The 22,904-nt window shown below is 41.7% G+C and overlaps 2 protein-coding genes across 3 annotated transcripts; one reads left to right on the top strand and one right to left on the bottom strand.

Moving 5' to 3' along the window:
* Positions 1-2,374: 2,374 nt before the first annotated feature.
* Positions 2,375-8,943, bottom strand: LOC128745782 (zinc finger protein 540-like). Its single transcript, XM_053842859.1, has 4 exons — positions 8,280-8,943; positions 7,852-7,982; positions 2,806-3,453; positions 2,375-2,728 (listed from the first exon to the last, which is right to left on the bottom strand). The coding sequence occupies exons 1-4, from the start codon at positions 8,605-8,607 to the stop codon at positions 2,375-2,377; spliced, it is 1,461 nt and encodes a 486-aa protein (XP_053698834.1). The 5' UTR covers positions 8,608-8,943.
* Positions 8,944-18,723: 9,780 nt separating this feature from the next.
* LOC128743737 (rRNA methyltransferase 3, mitochondrial) lies at positions 18,724-20,474 on the top strand. 2 transcript variants are annotated; one of them, XM_053840383.1, is made up of 3 exons: positions 18,724-19,523; positions 19,584-20,016; positions 20,070-20,474. In XM_053840383.1, exons 1-3 carry the CDS (start codon positions 18,959-18,961, stop codon positions 20,209-20,211), a joined length of 1,140 nt encoding a protein of 379 aa, XP_053696358.1. In that variant the 5' UTR covers positions 18,724-18,958; the 3' UTR covers positions 20,212-20,474. The 2 variants fall into 2 exon arrangements, with proteins under 2 accessions (XP_053696358.1, XP_053696367.1); XM_053840392.1 differs by having other exon boundaries at positions 20,078-20,213.
* The last annotated feature ends 2,430 nt before the right edge of the window (positions 20,475-22,904 follow it).

The following is a 22,904-nucleotide window of genomic DNA, read 5'->3' as shown; positions in this document are numbered from 1 at the left end:
CTGAGTCGAATGGTATATAACATTCGGCCCGCAGGACCTTCTTTCCATTTTCGGTTTTCCAAGTGATTTCTATACCTTTATACTATATATTTATATATTGCAGATTGCATCAAAAACGCGAAATACAAGGAACTTGCAGACAAAATGCAAGTAAAATCCCAGCAGCGAGCTGTCATTGATTCATGTCAAATTTTTGCAAGCCGTCAAATTGGTGATTACTAAACAGTAGATGCAGAAGAAAAGTGAGATAATAGATACGTTTTGGGATCGTTTGATGGTTATTTCGAAATATACAACTGCAAATAATTCAACATATAGTGCAAAGTGACCTAAATTTAATAGCAGAAAAATTTACGTTACGAAAATTCGGTGCCACTATGTTTGTTTACCAAAAGCTGTCAGAGCTGCTGCGCTCGTATCCAGTGATGCTAAAATTTCGAAAAACTTTAGAATAAAAAATTGCATTAGTGTACCAAACATGCTTGCAGCATAACATGTGATGTTTTTAGATTCTATCACACAATTTTTGTTAAAGATATTCTGAAAATAGCATGGAAACAATATGATTGAATTTGTTTGAAGAAGAAAAACGACTGATAATATTCTCTATTACGAAGCACTGTAATGGCTCTATTTAGATCGCAACACTGATTGCAGATGTTTGGCTGTTTCCTTGCAATTGCTGTGCATTTAGTCGTTTCACTGCAACCTGCAATAGTAGAAAGGCAAAACATACGTTTGAGTGATAAACGATAAGTTTTTGTAGCCTTTCGCACTGGGCTTAGCAAGCTCTATTGAGCTTGCTAAGCCCAGTGCAAAAGGCTACAAAAACTTATCGTTTATCACTCAAACGTATGTTTTTTTACCGGGGTATAACTGGGGGAAAACAAAAACAAACGTGTAAAATCAATGTAAAATCTAACAACAGCAACAACAAATCGCGCGTCGATGTGTGCGTACGGTAAACGTCAGCAAGCTCAATAGAGCGTCGCGCGTCGATGTGTGCGTACAATAAACGTCAGCAAGCTCAATATGGAACTCGACTTTAAATGTAACATTTTATTGAATTATCAACAGTGGGAATGATGAAAATGGATAATAAAGGTAAGAAAAAGCATTACCTTTCATTTGATATATATTGTTTCTTTTTCGGGAGATTATTAGAGCTTTGCAAGTGTATTTATGTTTACGAACTGATAGGTTATTGAGCTTGCTGACGTTTACCGTACGCACACATCGACGCGCGATTTGTTGTTGCTGTTGTTAGATTTTACATTGATTTTACACGTTTGTTTTTGTTTTCCCCCAGTTATACCCCGGTAAAAAAACATACGTTTGAGTGATAAACGATAAGTTTTTGTAGCCTTTTGCACTGGGCTTAGCAAGCTCAATATGTTTGGTTCTTGGCGCAGATGATGCTAATCACGAAAATAAATCCGTTAGCATTTGAAAACGCATTGGAAAACAGTGAAGACTGAAAATAATTGGTGATTCTCTATCCAGGATATGTAAACTTTACAGCTGACTCTATGTACTTTTGTTTCATGCGGTACAAAATCAAACATTAACATTTTTCTGCCATAAAGTTAATTAATTCGAATATTTTCACTTTCCTTAACGTAGATAAACAAATTTCTTCCAATATTTCGCTACCTAGAATCCTGACAATTGAAAGGGTTAATCAAAAACTGCATTTTATTTCAGCTTTTTTCAAAAATGTATGGAGTTTGACAGCGATTTTACTTTTCATCACTTTTTTTATGCAGCGGGCGATAGCTTGTCAAAAACGCCTATAGTGGTGGGGACGCTAACATTTTAATTTGAAATTTTATCCAACAATTCCCGAAAAATTGTTCCTGATGTCTGTTCTCTGTGGTTGAACTCCTCAGAAACTTGCAAAACTCGAGATTGTGACAAAGATCATCCCAGATTCATGATTTATGTACAACATAGGTTAATTTGTGGCAATACGAAGTTTATCGGGTCAGCTAGTAATAAATAAGAAATTTCTTTTGATATTTATATTTAACCCTTAAATGCACACGCTGAAAAAAATCATATAAAAAGAAAACTTACTTATCTAAAGGCGGTAGACATAATTTACTTTAGGGATGTTTTTCACTGTGTTGTTTTAAAGAAACATTGCGCATTTAAGGGTTAAACATATAAAAATAATGTTTTGAATAACATAAAAAGTATGTGTTCAGGTCCAATAATTTAGGTTTAAAATTTTATAAGCGTACTATATAGTTAAGAATGCGTAAGGCCGAAAAAGTACATTTTGGTCATATTGGTTTCTATGTCAACTATGAAACCATGGGGTAGTATGATATTCCTTGAAATGACTCGATTCTCATAGAACCCAAAGAAATTTTTATTCATTAGGTGTTGTTGTTTTTACCTTTCTTTTATACAATTTTACACCTTCGATCTCTATGTTATGAGTTCGTATCAAGTGTTGTGTCAGCATGTATCGAAACCGAAATTCATGGCCGCAAAGCTCACATTTGCTGTCCTTCTCACCAGTATGCTTCATAACGTGGTATTTGAGTGAACCTGCAGTTGGATAGCTCTTGGGGCAGAATGTACAGTGGTACGAATTGGTTGAATTGTCATGAATCAATTGATGACGGGTAAATGCTTGACGAGTCCCAAAAGATTTTCCACAGTATCCACAAAGAAGTGTATGAGAAGCATGGATTGTGCTTTTATGATTTCTGAGATCGTGCTGAAAAATAAATAGATTAAATCATAAATTAATTATTCCTATTTTTGGGAGAGTTTATCGGAAATCATTAACCATACCTTAGTAAAATACGCCTTTTCACATTGATCGCATTGAAAATCTTTTTCCTTTCGATGGAACTTCATGTGGGTCTCGAAATAAAAAGGATTTCGTTCGAAATTTTTCCCGCATATTGGGCATATGCGCTTCCCTTCAGGTAACATAGCTTTTTTATACTTCTTCTTACAGAGCGATTTACTTTGATGAGTTTTGAGATGATATTTAAGTTGATGAACTTGATAGTATTTGTTTGGACATAACGGGCATTGCAACCGTTTTTTCTCTTGCATACGCATCAACTCCTCCGAAGACGTTTTCGTTGACTCATTTGTATTACAATGAATTTTTGTAAGGTGTACACGATATCCAGAGCGAGTGCTAATTTCCTTATTGCAAATTTCACATTTGTAGTGTTTATTGCGCAAAGACTCAGGTGTTCCAATGGCCGAACAAGTTTTTCTGTGTTTTTTCTTGCGGCTTAGATTGGGGAATTGTTGCCCGCAATCCCAACATTCTTCGGGTGGCGTAGCACTAATTCTTTTGTTTTTAGTTGGAATATCATCAAGTACTGCAATCATTTCATCGACGGAAAGGCCTGTCAATGTAGGCAATTGACCTGTTCCATTTACTTTCGCAGCGCTGTCGGGATGGTGTTCAGGGATCATTACCTACATTTATTGGAAACCAATTAAGTAAAATACTTGCACATTTTTTTTTTCTACTATTGTTGATTTATTTTATGGAGTATTATAGTCCTATCTCCTATATGACGGTTTTCTCAGCCTTGCAAGAATACTTAGCGATATTTCCTTTGGTTTGCGAAACCATTTCGACGGTAGTTAAGTTTAGCTGGGTCACTGAAACTCACCATAGAATTTATACAAGAAAGCATTTGACACTACAACAGTGTTTAATTTGGTTATCTGTTTGGTTGGAGTGGTACATCGTCACGATCATATTTGTCCAGCATTGTGTGAATAGTACTTATAAACACAAAGAGTGGGAGGTTAGGTTGGTCGATTTGTCGAATCTAAACCTTTATCGGTCGACGGCGATTAGTTCGAATTAGTCGACAAATTATCAGCGGAAGTCGTACTTGCTAGGGGCTTCACGTGTATTCTGTGCAAGATGCTTACTAAGCCGGATGTTCTCTACGGGCATGAAACATGGATAATGCTCGGGGAATGCTCGGAGTTTTCGAAAGACGAGTACTAAGAACGATCTTCGGTGGCGTACAGGAGAACAGAGTATGGAGGCGGAGGATGAACCATGAACTCGCACAGCTCTATGGCTAACCCAGTATGCAAAAGATGGTTAAAGCTGGACAGATACGATGATCGGGATAAGTTGCAAGAATGCTGGACAACTACCCTGTGTTTGCCTCAAATCCAGCAGAAAGAAGACGACCAGGAGCGTAGCGAGCAAGATGGTTAGAGCAGGTGCACACTTAAACGATTCGGTAAAATTTACCGAAATCTAAACAGCTGAACCAGGGTGTCGACTCAAATCCAAAAATAAACTTCCCTGACTTTCCCTGATTTTCCCTGATGCTTCAAATATTTTTCCCTGACCCTCAAAACTCGAATATCAAGCTTATTTGGGCGATTTCTGGCTTAAGTTTTTAACCCTTTAGCATGGCTTATGCGAGCTGCTGAAAAGTAAAGCTAGATTTCGTCATGATTTAAGAACACATATCAAAGATTCTTAACCTATTTCTTACCAGCGTTTCGAAAACGCCCTCTTCTATCGAGTCTAGGGACAGTTATGTTTGAGGTATCAACTTGAATCCAAAGAAGCAAAAATTGAGAAATAATCTAATCGACCTGTTTTTGCACAAAGCTTAGATGTTACATACAACAAAATTACAGCCGTGTAAACATAACAAATCTTGCTAATTTTCAGTCAGCTCAAACTAGTAACTTTGCCGCTGGAAGGTGGACACATGTCTGCGGGTTTTCAGTTCAACTAAAACAAAACTTTCCTGGAAGTTTCAGCTTGTTATCTTTGCTGCAAAAAGTATGGGGTTAAGGAGATGATTCCTCGAAGATTTTTGGTACAAAAATGTGCGTTTTGCTGGCACGGCAGGTACGGGAGGTACGGCAGAACTTTAGCTAGATATATTGTTATAAAATGTCCAAATGGCAAATATTTTAACCCTCAATGGTGGACAGTATGCGAAGTTAAGACTATAAGACTAAAGCTGTGTGTCATGATTTCGGATTGCAACTATCGAGGCTTGAGAGCAACAATGACTCGAAGGTAGTTCGGTGGCCGGCCGTTCGGTCCGATGACCGTATATGGGTGTTGAGAATTAAGGCAAATTCTTCAACTACAGCTTAATCAACGTATAGTCACCAACAAATCATAAATTCGACGATACTAGGAACGAATTGAACCGCCCAGTTAGCTTCGAGGTACGATGCTGATCTAACAAGCCAGTTGTGTTCGAAACTCGGCTAGCCGATTTTTGTTACATAGAATCAGTAGGATGGTTGCACTGAGCCCGTAATTTTCCTATACTCTAACAGCCGGCTGCGAAGTCTGTCGATAAAGAAGGATAATGTCTAGTGACGGTTAATGCTCAAGACTTTGCTTTGCTTTGCTAGGGACGAATTCTATGAAAGGTTCGAAAGGATTTATGGAGTGGGCACGACTTGAAAATTCAAGACTCTAGCTCCCAGATCGATCCTGTTTAACGGTCAATACTTTTTGGAAGTCACAATATACAGTCTTTTCTTAGCGACTTTGACCACTATCTAGTCGTAAGATCCACGCAGATCCACTCCACGTTGCAGTGGAGTACACCAGAAAGCTTGATCAACGAATCGCAGAACAGCATGACGAAAGGGAATAAGACGTAAGTAGGCTGTGGAGGATCCGCCATGGCGCCAACAACTACGAGGGAAGTGATAGGCACCAAGTGGGGAAGACAATCGCCCTTATTCTGCGAGTCACGTGACTCAATACGATAATTGTCTCTCGCCGTGACTCGCCACGGCGAGTCGAATTGAGTGCTGTCACTTAGGTGACAACCGTGTAACCTAGGTAACAACCCCGTGCCACCTAAGTGACAAACCGTGTCACCTAGGTGACAAAGCGAGTCACTTAGGTGACAAAGTGAGTCACCTAGGTGATAAAGTGAGTCACCTAGGTGACAAAGTGAGTCACCTAGGTGACAAAGTGAGTCACCTAGGTGACAATTATCACCTCATTCGCGATGACTCCAAATTAGTTACGTCACTCGCCTCGCAGAATAAGGGTGAGTGTAACAGCTTGTTTGATGTCGAATGCCAGAAAATGACAGATGAGAAGAACCAGGCCAAGAGTCGCATGCTCACTGCGGATCACGTCAGAACAGAGAAACATGCAAGCTTTCTGCGTAGTACGTAACCAGCTGAACCAGTCCCGAAGGTTGCCAACTCGCATAAACGCAAATTCTACAGAACGTTAATGCTCCCGGTAACCCTTAACGGACATAAATCATGGACACTGAAGGAAGATGATCAATGCTTGGGGCTTCTGAGTGTAAAATTATGCAATTGGTGAAAACGCTGTGGATCGTGTGTAAATAACAGTCTGTATCCCGTTTTGTGCTCTAGATGTCTGCACCGTGAAGTGCGTGAGGCCTGCCATTGCCGATTTCGAGCACTACAGCGAGTGAAGTTTGACAATTGTACGGCGCAAAACAAATAAGAAATTTACGGCAAAGTGAAAGATAATCGACTCGCCACTAGACATGTAACAAATTTTAATTCAACCGGTCAATCTGCGTATATTTTACACGAAAATTGATTTGATTCTAAAGTTGATCAACAATATTGCCGGGTAAACAAAATTTCCCTGATAGAATTTAGAAATTCCCTGATATTCCCTGATCCAAAAATGAATTCCCTGATATTCCCTGATTTTCCAGGTTTTTCCAGGAAATCGACACCCTGTGAACGTTCGGTAAAATTTTTTATTGCACCAAACATTACTAATGATCTGTAAACGTCGATTGACACCATCGAAATTTTTACCGAACGTTCAGCTGTTTAGATTTCGGTAAAATTTTACCGAATTCGGTGCTTTTTGTTGAGTGTGTGGAGCGAGATCTGGTGGAGAGTACTCGGTGTCCGATGAATTGGAGTGCGGTAACCTACAACCAAGTTAACTGGAGAAACCTTGTTCAACGGCAAGCTACTTAAGTAAGTAAATCTTCATCGGCATGTTTGGGAATTTTTAGTTGGACCGATATGGTCACCTTAGTATCCGCCTTTTCGCATGCGCAATGGCGGCTAGTAAGCACAACTTTTCGAAAATATTAGCATGCCTTTGGCAACTTTATTCGCGTCAAGTTGACCCTTGATTGTGTTGTAAAACTATCAAGCGTGCGTAAGCGGAGTTGCCAAAAGCAAATAAACGTTTTCGAAAAGTGTACCCATACTAGCGAGCCCACTTGCCGCCATTCCGCACGCGAATAGGTGATAACACGTCTGCAGTACAGACAGATAGAACCACTATGAACACCCACATCACACTACTAGTCAGTAACCCTGGAGGCGGTAAAGGTGTAAACTCGTCTAGAGGTTAGTAAGTGTTCAGTTGCAAACATAAGCAACATAAGCTAACCAGTCTTGTGAACCGTTGAAAGATAGAAGCTAAAATTTATCCTTTTGGGTTGAGCCATGCAGCTTCAACTCGACACCCCACAAAAAGTTACTTTGTATGTCTTGCAACTAATATCGAATATCTTTGTTACTAATATCTAATAATATCGAAATTCGGTAGGAAAAGAATTATAAATTAATGCTAGAGATGGTGCTACTGTTAAGGAAATTTTCAGGCATAAAGTCCTATAGATAAAAACGAATAATTAATAATACATATAGAGTAATTTGCCAATTGTTTTTTAAATTGATATTAAATTTATATATTATATATATTGTTCAGTAAACAATAATGGGCGGTGTGCAACAATAATTTTCTCTATTGACGAGACTTTCAGCCATAGGCTGATTCGTCTATCTTGTGTGCAACAATAAGCAAATTACCCTAGTTCTTGTGACGGCTGTAGTTAAACGCACCTGCTCAAATTCATGCTCCGAAGGCGAATAGTATCCTGCAGATTCCGTTTTGATGGGAAAGTCCTCAAATTTTGACTTGAATCTATCACAATAAAGTTGAACTAACTGTTTTTGCTGTTGAAGACAATACTCTAAAAAAAAATCGATCTCTTGCAACTTGGACCAACAATCGGTACATATGTGGTTAAAAGATTCGTTCATTTCTTTATCATCGTAATCTTTTATGCATAAGTCCCAGATGGATTGTCGAACGTGCTCCGCAGTTCTTAAATAAGTAATGTTCAAACTTAAAGATTCTTCCATTTCTGAAGCGCAAAGTCGACAGTACAAAACATGTTCCATTTCATTTTCATTAAATTTTTGAATTGTTTGCGTTTGCGACAAAGTTTGGTTTGAAACTTGCTGAATGGAAAGGTGTTTTATTTTACCGGTATTTATTTCCATATTTTCCTTTTCTTTACAGTTTGCAGTTGCTTTAAACGATTTACGTTGATGTAGTTCAACTCCAGGCGGGAGATTTAATGTTGGTACAGCAGAATCAGTCAAACGTCTATCAGCGGTAATGTCCGCAGGTAAAAAATGTCGCTGACAAATTGACGCTAGTTTGGGAACTTTCCATGTTTCATCACGTCCAATAATCTTTCTCCAATATACACGCAAACGTTCATCACCATGAGGAAATTGAAAAAAACGAATTCCAGGTTCATAGAAATCTCGATTAGTGGTACATCCAATTACTACACAACGTCGCGGCATTTTGTTTTGTTTTTTATTTATTTTCGCTCAATAGACCAAATCAAGGTGACGTCATCTGGCAGATACTGGCGCCCTTGTTTACAAACAGACCGCAGAGTCCAAAAAAGTTTCAGCCGTTTAAACGGCAAGTTTGTTATTTAAACCGAGTTTAAACAGAATTAGGACTAAATTTAAAAGCCATTACCGTCAATTGACAGATAGTGGCGCCCTTGTTTACATTTTGGAAAACTTTCTTTTCCGTTTATAGGGAATGTAGCGTGTATTTTAACATTTTACAGGCATAATGGCTTTTAAATTTAGTCCCAATGCTGTTTAAACTCGACTTAAACAACAAACTTGCCGTTTAAACCAACTAGCTGGCAGGCAGCCATGTTTTCAAAGCCAACATGTTAGCGTTAGCGTAAACGAGAAATCATACATTCGCCACTCTTCACACAAGTTAGCTCTTCAGCTGTCAGTGGGGCCCACGACTCCTGAGCCCGCCTGATGTTAGCTCTCGTCAACGCAAAGCAAATGAGATAAAGGTGCCAGTTAGCTGGTTTAAACAGCTGAAACTTTTTTGGATTCTACGGTCTGTTTGTAAACAAGGGCGCCAGTATCTGCCAGATGACGTCACCTTGATTTGGTCTATGAAGTATTCCACCACGCACACATATAAAGATTTTTTGACATTAGCTGAGGCCCTCGCTGAGGCTGTTTGCAGTAGGAGTAATATCAACAACATCAAATTCCAAACTCCCGGATCCCCTCCTCCACTCTTTGCTCCCCTCTCACTCCTACATAAGCGATCCTCAGCAAATGTCATTCTCGTTGGTGACGAAACCGCAAATTACTTCATTATCAAACACCATGATGCTAGAGTGACTATATACACAGAGTGGCGACAAGTCATCCCAAATGTTAGAGTGACACAGAGTGGCGACAATGTCAAAATTGGAATGATAATAGATCATTTTGCGATGACGTCATTTTGCCGTCAAATGACACCACTTGGTGGTTTGTTTACATGTTTTTGTCACATCCAGCAGTTTCGATTTGAAATTTCGTGAAGGATTACTGCATCAATTTCTGTAAAATGCATGTAAGGCACTTTCTCTTCAATAAAAACTATAAATTTCTATCATTATCTGCCGGACAAAGATAGAAAACTCAATTCAAAATTTAACACCACGTAAACAAACCACCAAGTGCTGTCAAAAAAGTGTGGTTAGGAGCTCCCGTGTAATGATCTATTATCTGTCAGTGTTAGAGTGACTATATACAGAGTGGCGACAATGTCAAAATTGGAATGATAATTATCTGTCAGTGTCATTCCAATCGAGCAGACGACCTATCCAACGCGTATGCAGGAAAGAGAAAGAAAAACCTTGGAAAACCCGCATTGCATACATTTGGGATGACTTGTCGCCACTCTGTATATAGTCACTCTACCAAATGTATGCAATGCGGTTTTTTCAAGTAGCTGGCAGGCAGCCATGTTTTCGATGCCAACATGTTAGCGTTAGCGTAAACGAGAAATCATATCACACACTGATGCAACCCTCGATGGTCACATACCTGGTATATATCAATTTACTTTGGGAAAAACCGAAAAACCCATCAGCTAACTGGCACCTTTATCTCATTTGCTTTGCGTTGACGAGAGCTAACATCAGGCGGGCTCAGGAGTCGTGGGCCCTAGAGTGACTATATACAGAGTGGCGACAAGTCATCCCAAATGTATGCAATGCGGTTTTTCCAAGGTTTTTCTTTCTCTTTCCTGCATACGCGTTGGATAGGTCGTCTGCTCGATTGGAATGACACTGACAGATAATTATCATTCCAATTTTGACATTGTCGCCACTCTGTTTATAGTCACTCTAGTGGGCCCCACTAACAGCTGAAGAGCTAACTTGCGTGAAGAGTGGCGAATATAGATCATTACACGGGAGCTCCTAACCACACTTTTTTGACAGCACTTGGTGGTTTGTTTACATGGTGTTAAAGTTTGAATTGAGTTTTCTATCTTTGTCCGGCAGATAATGATAAAAAATTATAGTTTTTATTTAAGAGAAAGCACCTTACATGCATTTTAAAGCAACTGATGCAGTAATCCTTCACGAAATTTTAAATCGAAACTGCTGGATGCAGGGGGGATCTATTGCTGTCAAATTCCTTACATGTGTGCGTTACCGCAGATGGTGTTTGGTCCATGACGTTTGTATTGTCATGGACCAAACGGCTTATGATTGATTTCGAGCCAAGGAACTCGCAACTCTAGTTTTGTCTGCTGCAGTTGACAGAAACTCAAACCCAAACACGCAGCGCAATTGTCGTTTGTATTGGTTTGATCCCGATAATGTATTTATCTGCTCTTTAGCGTAAATAAAACAAACTAAGAAACTTTTCGTAAGCTACATATACAGGCAAGAGCAGCAAATCGGTAAGAAAAAAAGTAGCAAGAGCGGCATTGAAAATTATGGTCACCTGCCTGCCCCTTCACATGTGAGTTTCACAATTCCTTCCCGATAGATCCCCCCTGGCTGGATGTGACAAAAAACATGTAAACAAACCACCAAGTGGTGTCATTTGACGGCAAAATGACGTCATCGCAAAATGATCTATAGACCAAATCATCATACCGTCAATTGACAGATAGTGGCGCCCTTGTTTACATTTTGGAAAACTTTCTTTTCCGTTTATAGGGAATGTAGCGTGTATTTTAACATTTTACAGGCATAATGGCTTTTAAATTTAGTCCCAATGCTGTTTAAACTCGACTTAAACAACAAACTTACCGTTTAAACAGCTGAAACTTTTTTGGATTCTACGGTCTGTTTGTAAACAAGGGCGCCAGTATCTGCCAGATGACGTCACCTTGATTTGGTCTATATGTAGAAAAAAGCAAGGGAATGCGCTAGGGGTTTCCAGTAAAGGCCCAGACACAAAGCATACGGATTTTACCACGTTGCGGCAATTTGACAGTTTTTCCATTGGTTTTCTGTCAAATTTCCACAACGTAGTAAAATCCGTATGCATTGTGTCTGAACCTTAAGGCTTATAAGTGCGTAGTAATCAGAGATTACTTTTGTAATCATTTACGAATTAATTAGGTAATCAATGGTAATCAGTAAAGTAATCAATGATAATCTTAAGTAATCATTGGTAATCATGATTAATTTATAGTAATCACGCGAGATTGATTACTGGTAATCAGTAAAGTAATCAAAAGTAACTTTTTTCGAAGGTGCGTAGTAATCATTGCTGTTGGAAACCCCTTGGGAATGCGCCATTAACGAGAGCAGCGAGTATTGCAGATTGCAAGAAAACTCCTCACATTGCGGTTATCTTGGAAGCTGAATCAAACCACCAAAAGATAACCGCATGATTTACAATAGTAATCTAGCATTTGAAAATTTACCAAATTAATTATTTTCCACCACAAGCACGTTACAAAACTGATCTTTTGTCGAAGCACAAACCAGAAAACCTAAATTTTAATTTTGCGGTTGTATCGTGGTTATCTCCTGAGCGCGTTACCACCGCCGCAGCAGGAGGATTTATCATAAGCGCCGCAATACAACATCGAACAATGAAAATCGATGTTTTGCTTTTTTCTTTTTTTTTCTCGCTATGTTACTGCCATTGAAATTTGACACTTTTGGAAGCGTTATACTCTTGTCTCAACACTACGTAGAAAACCATAAAAAGTAATCTTAGATTGCTACAAAACCAAGGGGTCGGACACACCAGCACATAGTGCCCCGGCACTGCAGAGATATCAAACGGCACACCTCTAAAGCCTTATAAAAATAACGTTTATAGGGCTTTACACACCTCCGGTTCTCCGCCTGCAAATGACGGATCTCGGTAGAAGCATGTTCGATGAACCTGAAAATACTGAGAACCTGAGCAGAGGGTCCAAAGCCCCTAAAAGGAGGATGGTTGAATAGCTGTTATCCATGGCTAAAAGTAAAAACAAGAATGGATAAACCCCTAATCCAAGGTGTCATGCGACCCGTGCCGAGGGATGAATGGTGGGGGGGGTTCTATAAATACCCAGCCTCAAACGGAGCCTGTGGAGTACCAGAGCGCCCTCCACAGTAATCAGCCCTTACCGCATCATGAGGGGCTCTGATGCGGCGGACTCTTCTTTCCCCTCAACTCGTGGGATTCTATATGAATAATCAAAATCAAAAAAACTTTACTTCAGTGAGCGCGGACGGACTAGATAATCCGTTCGCAAGAGGTGGTATCCAGCGATCTCCGCCGATGGATACGAGCAGAAGCGCCAGCGTAAGCGGAAAGGGAAGCGGCATACCTGTCGCTCCAACTGCATCTACGCCGGACGCAGCGATGAATGGCCCGTCGCTAATAAAAGCAGTGGAAGGAAAGAGAGACATGCTACCGAGAGTGGTAGCGGCGTCTCATCAGCTCGATGCCATTATCGAGTTTGTGGCAGGCCGCAGCACCCTAGCGAAGGACCTGAAACAAAGCCTGCTCATGCTTCGGGGCACCATCCGTGCTGCGACGAAGGAACACGGCGAACTCGAAGCGCGAGTAAAAGTGATAGAAAAGGCGTTTGTATCGAGGTCTGTACAAACGGATGCCTGCCTGTCAACGACTGACCACACCGTAGCCCTTGTGACTACGGAGCAGTCCAGTGATAAGATATCGACTAAACGTGCAAGGCAGTCCCCAGGGGAACAAACCCCCACGGGCCCGAAGAAGCGCTTGATCGCTGAGGATCGTAAGCAAACTGTGAAACCCTCCGAGGGTAATAAGACGCAGTTAGCTCCCGACAATCAGTGGGAAACAGTGAAAAAGAAGAAGGCCAGGAAGAAAGAGGAGGATCGAACTCCACCGAAAGTGGCCAGAAAAAAGAGGAGCAAAGGCGATGCCCTTATCCTCAAAACTGAGGGGCTGAGCTATGCAGAAGTTTTGAAGGCCATGAGAGGGGACGAGCAGCTGAAGGGTCTTGGCGCGGATGTGCGGAGTATCCGCCGCTCCCGCACCGGCGACATGATCCTTGAGCTCAAAAAGGATGCCACTGAGAAGGGTTCTGCCTACAAAGTGCTGGCAGAAAAGGTCCTTGGTGATGGCATACAGATCCGCGCACTGACGCCTGAGCTGACTCTCCAGCTTAAAAACCTGGACGAGATCACTGAAGCGGTCGAACTGACACGAGCTCTCAAGGAGCAATGTAACGTGGTGGTGGCTACCGAAGCAGTTCGTCTGCGCAAGGGACCGGCGGGAACCCAGGTAGCTACAATAAGACTTCCACTGGTAGACGGGAATACAGCCCTGAAGGCGGCCAAGCTGAAGGTGGGATGGTCCGTATGCCCACTGAGCGTGTTCCAGCAGCCGGAGGCTTGCTTCCGGTGCTTTGAGCGAGGGCACAAGTCCTGGAGCTGTAAGGGGCCTGACAGAAGCCACGTGTGTAGAAGATGTGGCGGTGCGGGCCATATAGCGAGGGACTGTTCGGCGCCGCCCAAGTGCCTGATATGTACAGGCCAACGGGACGCTAAGCACACAACAGGAGGCTCAAAGTGCCCGGCAGGCGCGCCTGCGACTAAAACACGGGCGTAGTGCAGGTAACGCAACTAAACTTGAACCACTGCCATGCGGCCCAGCAGCTGTTATACCAAGCAGTTACTGAGTCGTTGACGGACATTGCCATCATCTCGGACCCATACCGCATCCCTGCCGGAAACGGTAACTGGGTCTCGGATAGGTCCGGGTTGGCGGCTATATGGACGACAAGCAGGTTCCCGGTTCAAGAGGTTGTGTCAACTGCAGACGAGGGATTTGCGGTTGCCAAAGTGGGTGGAGTGTTCTACTGCAGCTGGTATGCTCCGCCGAGTTGGTCGATCGAGCAGTTTACGCGGATGGTAGACCAAGTATCAGTTGCGCTGACTGGTCTAAGGCCGGTGGTTGTGGCGGGCGACTTCAACGCTTGGGCGGTTGAGTGGGGAAGTCGTCGCACGAACCATAGGGGTCGGATTCTGCTTGAGGCTCTGGCAAAGCTCAACGTAGACCTGGCCAACGTCGGCACCACAAGTACCTTCAGCAGGAATGGTGCAGAGTCTATTATCGACGTGACATTCGGCAGCCCTGGTCTGATAGGAGACTGGAGGGTAGACAATGGCTACACTCACAGTGACCATCAGGCGGTCCGCTATGGTGTTGGTCAGATAACGAGGCGGCAGGCGGCGGGTAGAGCCAACACTCCAACCACCCGTGGGTGGAAGACATCATACTTCGATCCTGAAGTATTTGTGGAAGCGATCCGAAGAGAGTGCGGTGATCGCGATATGCCCGATCCGAACGCTGATTATTTGGTTGAGGTGTTGTCGCGAGCGTGTGACGCCACCATGCCTAGGAAAAGCCGACCTAGGTATGGTAGGTCACCGGTTTACTGGTGGACAGAAGAAATTGCGGAACTCCGCGGAGCCTGCTTTCGTGCAAGGAGAATTATGCAAAGAGCTCGTTCGGACGAGGGCAGAGCAGAATGTCGAGTAGCACTAGTTGCTGCACGCGCAGCGCTTAAGAGTGGGATAATAGCTAGCAAGCGAGCCTGCTTTGAAAGGTTATGTGCCAGTGCCAATGCGAACCCGTGGGGTGATGCCTACAGGATCGTAATGGCAAAGACCAAGGGCGTGATGGCACCCGCAGAGAGATCGCCAGAGATGCTGGAGCGGATCATTGAGGGCCTCTTTCCGCGCCACGAGCCAAGGCCCTGGCCTCAGGCCGCTGAGTCGTCCCACGGCCGACGTTCCAGTATCTCAGACCATAGCGTAGGATGGTCGGTCTCCGGGCCGAACATCCAAAGTAACGTGGGCGACGGTGGTTTGGAGGTCGGGGAGGAAGTGACGGTTACGAACGAGGAACTCATTGAGATCGCTAAATCCCTAAAGGTGAGCAAGGCACAGGGACCAGACGGAATCCCGAATATGGCCCTTAAAGCGGCTATTCTGGAGGCTCCCGAATTATTCGGGGCAGTAATGAGTAGATGCCTGGAAGCTGGCAACTTCCCGGACAGATGGAAACGACAGAATCTGGTCCTATTGCCGAAGCCGGGAAAACCTCCGGGTATCCCCTCGTCATATAGGCCGATCTGTCTGCTCGATACTGCCGGCAAGGTGCTGGAAAGGGTTATCCTTAACAGACTCGTACAGTACACTGAGGGTACAAACGGTCTGTCAAGGAACCAATTCGGCTTCCGAAAAGGCAAATCTACGGTGGATGCCATCTTGTCTGTCACTAAGACAGCCGAGGTGGCAATCCAGCCCAAGAGGACAGGTATTCGTTATTGCGCAGTTGTCACGCTCGACGTGAGAAATGCGTTTAATAGCGCTAGCTGGGACTCCATAGCAAACTCGCTTCGGAACGTCCAAGTGCCGGTGTCGCTGTACAGGATCCTGGAAAATTATTTCCAGAATCGTGTGCTATGCTACAACACGGAGGAGGGTCAGAAGTGCGTTCCAATCACCGCAGGGGTTCCGCAAGGTTCCATACTGGGCCCGGTGTTGTGGAACGTCATGTATGACGAGGTGTTGAACCTAAAGTTCCCGGTAGGGGTGGTGATTGTCGGCTTTGCGGATGACATCACCCTGGAAGTCTATGGTGAATCTATCAGAGAGGTTGAGTTGACGGCTGCCCACTCTATAAGCATTGTTGAAGATTGGATGCGATCCAGGAAACTGGAGCTAGCGCATCATAAAACGGAGGTTATCGTGGTGAACAACCGCAAGTCGGTACAGCAAGCAAAGATCAGCGTCGGGGACTGCACTATTTCGTCAACGCGGTCCTTAAAACTTCTGGGAGTCATGGTCGACGACAAGCTCAAGTTCGGGAGCCACGTCGACTATGCCTGCAAGAAGGCTTCCACAGCTATTTCGGCATTGTCTCGTATGATGTCTAATAGCTCTGCGGTATATGGCAGCAAACGAAGGCTATTAGCCAACGTGGTCCAGTCTATACTTAGGTATGGCGGACCGGTGTGGTCATCGGCGTTAGGTACCAAAAGCTATCTAGCCAAGCTGGAAAGCACCTATCGTCTCATGTGCTTGAGAGTGGCGAGTGCGTATCGCACAGTTTCACATGACGCAATCTGCGTCCTAGCAGGTATGATGCCTATTGGCATTATCATCAGCGAAGACGTAGAGTGCTTCAACCAACGAGGAACTAGAGGCATACGGAGTACCACAAGATCGGCCTCGATGACCACATGGCAGCGGGCATGGTCTAATTCCACAAAAGGTCGGTGGACACACCGACTTATCCCGGAACTATCTGGGTGGGTCAACAGGCGCCACGGCGAAGTCAACTTCCACCTGACACAGATTCTGTCAGGGCATGGTTGCTTCAGACAGTATCTGCATAAGTTTGGGCATGCGGAGTCCCCCGCGTGTCCCGAATGCGTGGATGTTGAGGAAACGGCAGAACATGCTTTCTTCATATGCCCTCGTTTCGCGGGCGCGAGAAGCAGCATGATGGCAGTGAGCGGACAGGACACTACCCCGGATAACTTAGTCCAAAACATGTGTTCCAGCTCGGACATCTGGGGAGCGGTCAATGCGGCTGCTACCCAGATTGTACTCGAGCTACAAAACCACTGGAGAGCCGATCAACGGCGAATAAACAGCCTAACTACCATAGTCCAGTAGTTATCTAAGCGAGTGCATTAAGCACAATAGCCCCTCCCTGAAGTAATACCGATAAGGTGGTGCCAGGGGGGATTGAGGCTGGAGACTCGAGTAGGGTTTTAGTGGGTCGGGATCCTCACGCCCCATTAGGGGGGTCGGGATACCTAAACCCCACTCCCTGAGGTATCTTCTCAGGTGTCTGATAGTACCGTATCTTCTAAGGCGCTCAGCAGATTTCCCAACTCGTAAAAAAAAAAAAAAAAAAAAAACACCTCCGGTTCAATTTTACATATGAAATGGGAGCACTGCCAGTTGTCAAAATCATCTCGCACGGCTGCCAGATCTATCAGATTTGAACGAATTTAACAAATTTTGCAGTTCGGCACTTTCGGTACAGCAACGGCACTGTTCAGTTCGTTTCAAGTCGCCTAACATAGAAACGGCTGTGCCGAGTGACCGACCCCTTGATGTGCAAATTTTAAAGGTAAATTTTAAAAACACATAAAAGGTAACTGTTTGGCACATAAAGTTCATTTACTGGGCACATGGAAAAAATCTATGTGTGAAACACATAGAAACTATACGAAAAGTTTTTTCAGTGTAAGATTTTTTCCATTTGTGTGTTTTTAAAATTTACCTTTAAAATTTGCACATACTATTGCCCTTTACATTGAAAGTTGGATTTTGAACACACTTGTTCAGTCACACATTTTGTAGGTGAGAAAAGTTGCCAAAATTTCGTGGGAAAACCCCATGAATCTTGGTTGATTCCTATTTGAATTCTAATGCTTACGTAGAGTTGTTATCGACGCTAAGAATAATATAAAAATAGTTACTAAATACATAATTCCGCACATAATTCATAACTTGAACAAATATGCAGCATATATAAAATAAATGGAAAATTAAATACTATTTGCTTTTCCTACAACTGGTATTGGCGCCACTGCTAAATCAAATGTCAGCTCAGATGGGAGAGTTGTAATGATGGGAAATGCCGATCAAAATCTATAACGATTATTGATAAAGTTTTTTATCGTTAATAATTACTAACGATAATATGATAGTATAATCAAAAATACGTAAGAAATAGAACAAAAATGTTAAAATAATAACAAGCCAAGAAGAAGGTTTCACTTTAAACCCTCCAATTTTCGATATTCTTCCCTGATGATAAAGTTTGATGATATTATCGATATAAGATTACTAGCGATATTATCAGTAGCACACCTTTCATCACAGTTTTGAAGGTTGCACTTTATAACTGTGCAGTCCAATTGAGTGTGAAGAGCGAAATATTCATATGCATTAGAGTGACTATATACAGAGTGGCGACAATGTCAAAATTGGAATGATAATTATCTGTCAGTGTCATTCTAATCGAGCAGACAACCTATCCAACGCGTATGCAGGAAAGAGAAAGAAAAACCCAGGATAAACCGCATTGCATACATTTGGGATGACTTGTCGCCACTCTGTATTTAGTCACTCTAATATGCATATAATTTTCACGTGTACTTCTGGGCGGATTGTGTTTATATGTGGCACATAATAATCAAGGGTTTTCATATGGAAATTTTCCATTAGTTATGTGCGGATTATTTTGAGCAACTTCGTAATCGCGGACAACTAAAATATAAGTAATGCAGTTTCAAAATGCTTCATAGTCGTCACTGTTAAATCACAGTTTACAGTTAATCGCTAATGGATTACAACGATTCAAAATGAAACATATTCTACAACAATCGAATTTGGTACAATTACAGCGATTTTATATGAATAACAAATTGAAGTACGCTTTAAATACTTGCCCACAAACAATTGGAAAAGAAAATCAGCGTAAACGGTTGTATTCAGATTTTACACAATCGAAAACTAAATTCATTATAAACAGTCAACAGTCAGGTGTCGAATATAACCATCATAATGAGTCAATTAAGATAAAAACACGTGAAGAAACAATGAACTCTAAATCAAATAAATTGATTGAAACATACAACGAAATACCGAAATACTTGAAGCTTACAAAGAACAACCCAATGTTTGGATATCTTAAGCAACTCGTTGCATCACGCAAGAAAAGAGAGCGTGAGAAGAAACTGGTACTGGAAGGAGGCCGTCTGATTTTAGATGCATTGCACGCAGGATTAAATATTGACGTTTTGCTCTTTAACGACATTAATGATTTAAAGCATTTCATAGAACTAAGTAAAACAGTTCAGCTTATTCAATTGGACAGCGATATTATGCAGCAATGGTCAAATTTAGTGACATGCCCAGGATTAATAGGTACAAATGGTACTAAATTTAAGTTGATATTTCGATTTTTGACTATTTATTTCATATTAGGTATATTCCATAAACCAAAGAACATGGACAATATTATAATAAAAAATAGAACCACACCATCGCTTCCAATTACAGTCATTTGCGATAATATTCGAGAACCCAATAATTTGGGCAGTATTATAAGAAGTTGCGCGGCCATACCAGTATGCAACGTTGTGCTGATTAAGGGTTGCACTCACCCCTGGGAACCAAAATGTTTAAGAGGAAGTGCTGGTGGACACTTCCGAACTCAAATCATTGGACCAATAGTAATGAATGATTTGACCAAGGTTGTTCCTTTAAATGCTTGTTTTCTAATAGCAGACAATGCTAAAGATGGGCGAGACGGTAAATTTTTAGTTGGTCGATATGATCTTATTGACTACTGTGATATGAAACATATAATCTTAGTTATTGGAGGCGAGACACACGGTGTTAGTAATGATTTGCGACGGTGAGATCGATATTAATTTTTGTGATCCATAAAAAAATATGCTTTCGTTCTAGATTCGCAGAACTTTTCTCCACCGATTCTAAAACATACTTTGTTCATATACCATTGGAAAACGGTGTTGAAAGCCTTAATGCAGCGTCTGCCGTTTCTGTAATTCTTTGCGAAATTCGCAAACAATTAACTGTGAATCATTGATTTCTAAGCTAATTTAGAATACCTAGAGCTTAAACTACTCGTAAAAGTATACAATAATTTTTTATTGTGAACATGGATTGTATAGGAAACATAAATTCAAATTTATACATTTTTGTTTTTTATGGAATGAAGTTGGTCATATTTCGTAAAAAATTTAATGCGTTATAATTATATTTTGATTTTCCGTTTTTGATTTCGAACTCGAAAACAGATACTGAAGAAGCCTGCAATTCGTCGGCGAAATACGTATCTGTCAAGAATAAATATACGTAGTAGAATTAAATTGGATGTTTTCTTTTTATTTAATTTCCAGGTTTCGTATTCTTGAGACGCTTCAAAAACAGGCACTTATTGCGGCGCTTATAATAAATCCTCTTGCTGCAGCGGTGGTAATGCGCTCAGGAGATAAACGCGATACAACCGCAAAATTAAAATTTAGTTTTTCTGGTTTGTGGTTCGACAAAATATCAGTTTAGTACGGTGTTTGTGGTGGAACATAATTGATTTAATCAATTTTCATATATTAAATCTATACCTATAAAGAAGGATTTCTGTCTGTCTGTCTGTCTGTCCGTATGTTCCTTATAGAATCAAAAACTACTGAACCAATCGGCATGAAAATATGCATGTAGAGGTTTTTTGGTGCCAGTAAAGGTTTTAGTGATGGTTAGAAACCTCTCCCCCCACTAAGAGGGGGGGCTCCCATACAAATGAAACACAAATTTCTGCATAACTCGACAACTAATCAAGCAAATAGAACAAAATTTGGCATGTGGGTGTTTTCGGTGACAAGAATTTATTATATGGTAAATTGAGACCCCTCCCCTCTTTATAAGGGGAATTATAACTCCTCTCCTCTTTAAAAGGAGGGGCTTCCATGCAAATTTCCTCATAACCCGAGAACTAATCAAGCAAATGGAACCAAATTTGGCATGTGAAGGTTTTCGAGGGCAAGAATATTTTCTATAGTAAATTAGGACCCCTCCCCACTTTAGGAGGGGGGGCTCCTGTACCAAAGAAACACAATTTTCCTCATAACTCGAAAAGTAATTAAGCAAATGGAACCAAATTTGGCATGTGGGTGTTTTTGGACATAAAAATTTTTTCTATGATGAATTGGGACCCCTCCCCGTTTTAGGAGGGGGGGATCCCATACACATGAAATACAAATTTCCTCATAACTGAAGAACTAATCAAACAAATGGGCAAAATTTGGCATGTGAAAGTTTTCGAGGGCAAGAATATTTTCTATGGTAAATAAGGACCCCTCCCCACTTTAAGAAGGGGGGGGGGGCTCCTATACAAACCAAATACAAATTTCCTCATAACTCGAGAAATAATCAAGCAAATGGAACCAAATTTGACACGTGGGTGTTTTTGGAGACAAAATTTTTTTCTATGATGAACTGGGACCCCTCCTCACTGTAGGAGGGGGGCTCCTATACAAATGAAATGCAAATTTCCTCATAACTCGAGAGCTAATCAAGCAAATGAAACCAAATTTGGCATGTGAAAGTTTTCGAGGGCAAGAATATTTTCTATGGTGAATTAGGACCCCTCCCAACTTTAAGAGGGGGGGCTCCTATACAAACGAAATACAAATTTCCTCATAACTCGAGAACTAATCAAGCAAATGGAACCAAATTTGGCACGTGGGTGTTTTTGGAGACAAAAATTTTTTCTTTGATGAATTGGGAACCCTACCCACTTTAGGAGGGGGGGGGGCTCCTATACAAATGAAATGCAAATTTCCTCATAACTCGAGAACTAATCAAGCAAATAGAACCAAATTTGGCATGTGGAGGTTTCTGGAGGCAAAAATATTTTCTATGGTGAATTAGGACCCCTCCCAATTTTAAGAGGGGGTGCTTCTACACAAATGAAATACAAATTTCCTCATAATTCGAGAACTAATCAAGCAAATGGAACCATATTTGGCATGTGGCTGTTTTTGGAGGCAACCATTTTTTCTATGATGAATTACGACCCCTTCCCCTTTTAAGAGGGGAGCTCCCATACAAATGAAATTCAAATTTTCTTATAACTTGAGAACTAATCAAGCAAATGGAACCGAATTTGGCATGTGGGAGATTTTGGAGTCTTGAATTTATTTTACGATAGTTAGAGACCTCTCACCCCTGTGGTAGGGGGATATGGACTCTCATACAAATAAAACAGAAATTTTTGCGAAACTCAAAAACTAATCGAACTCGAGAAATTCGAGACTTCCATAAAACATTAGTCAATACAAGACCACAAAAACTATCTATAGTAACACTAGATCATTCAGGACGAGACGGTCGCGAGTGTTGCCGGTGACCCGCCGTCGGAAGCGCCGCCCACTGGGGGGCTTGCAAAACTCGAGATTGTGACAAAGATCATCCGAGATTCATGATTTATGTACAACACAGGTTAATTTGTGGCAATACGAAGTTTGTCGGGTCAGCTAGTTACTAAAATAAATCATGCGGTTATCTCTTGGTGGTTTGGTTCAGCTGTCAAGATGCAATCTGCAATAAAATCAAGGTGAAAGAAAAAAGCGTGGACTAAGGGAGGTCCACGCTTCAAACGCTTCCCATAATATAGATAATAATTTATTTACAGTCGTTGGGAGTGTCTGCTAATAACGGTTTAGTGACCCAAGTAACCGCTAAGCACTGAATTACGCTTGAAAACTGCTTTATATATGCAAG

This window comes from Sabethes cyaneus, chromosome 1 (assembly GCF_943734655.1).
Source record: "Sabethes cyaneus chromosome 1, idSabCyanKW18_F2, whole genome shotgun sequence".
Lineage (NCBI taxonomy): Eukaryota > Metazoa > Arthropoda > Insecta > Diptera > Culicidae > Sabethes > Sabethes cyaneus.
The sequence above is the reverse complement of the archived record's forward strand: the minus strand, read 5'-3'. Positions and strand labels throughout refer to the sequence as shown.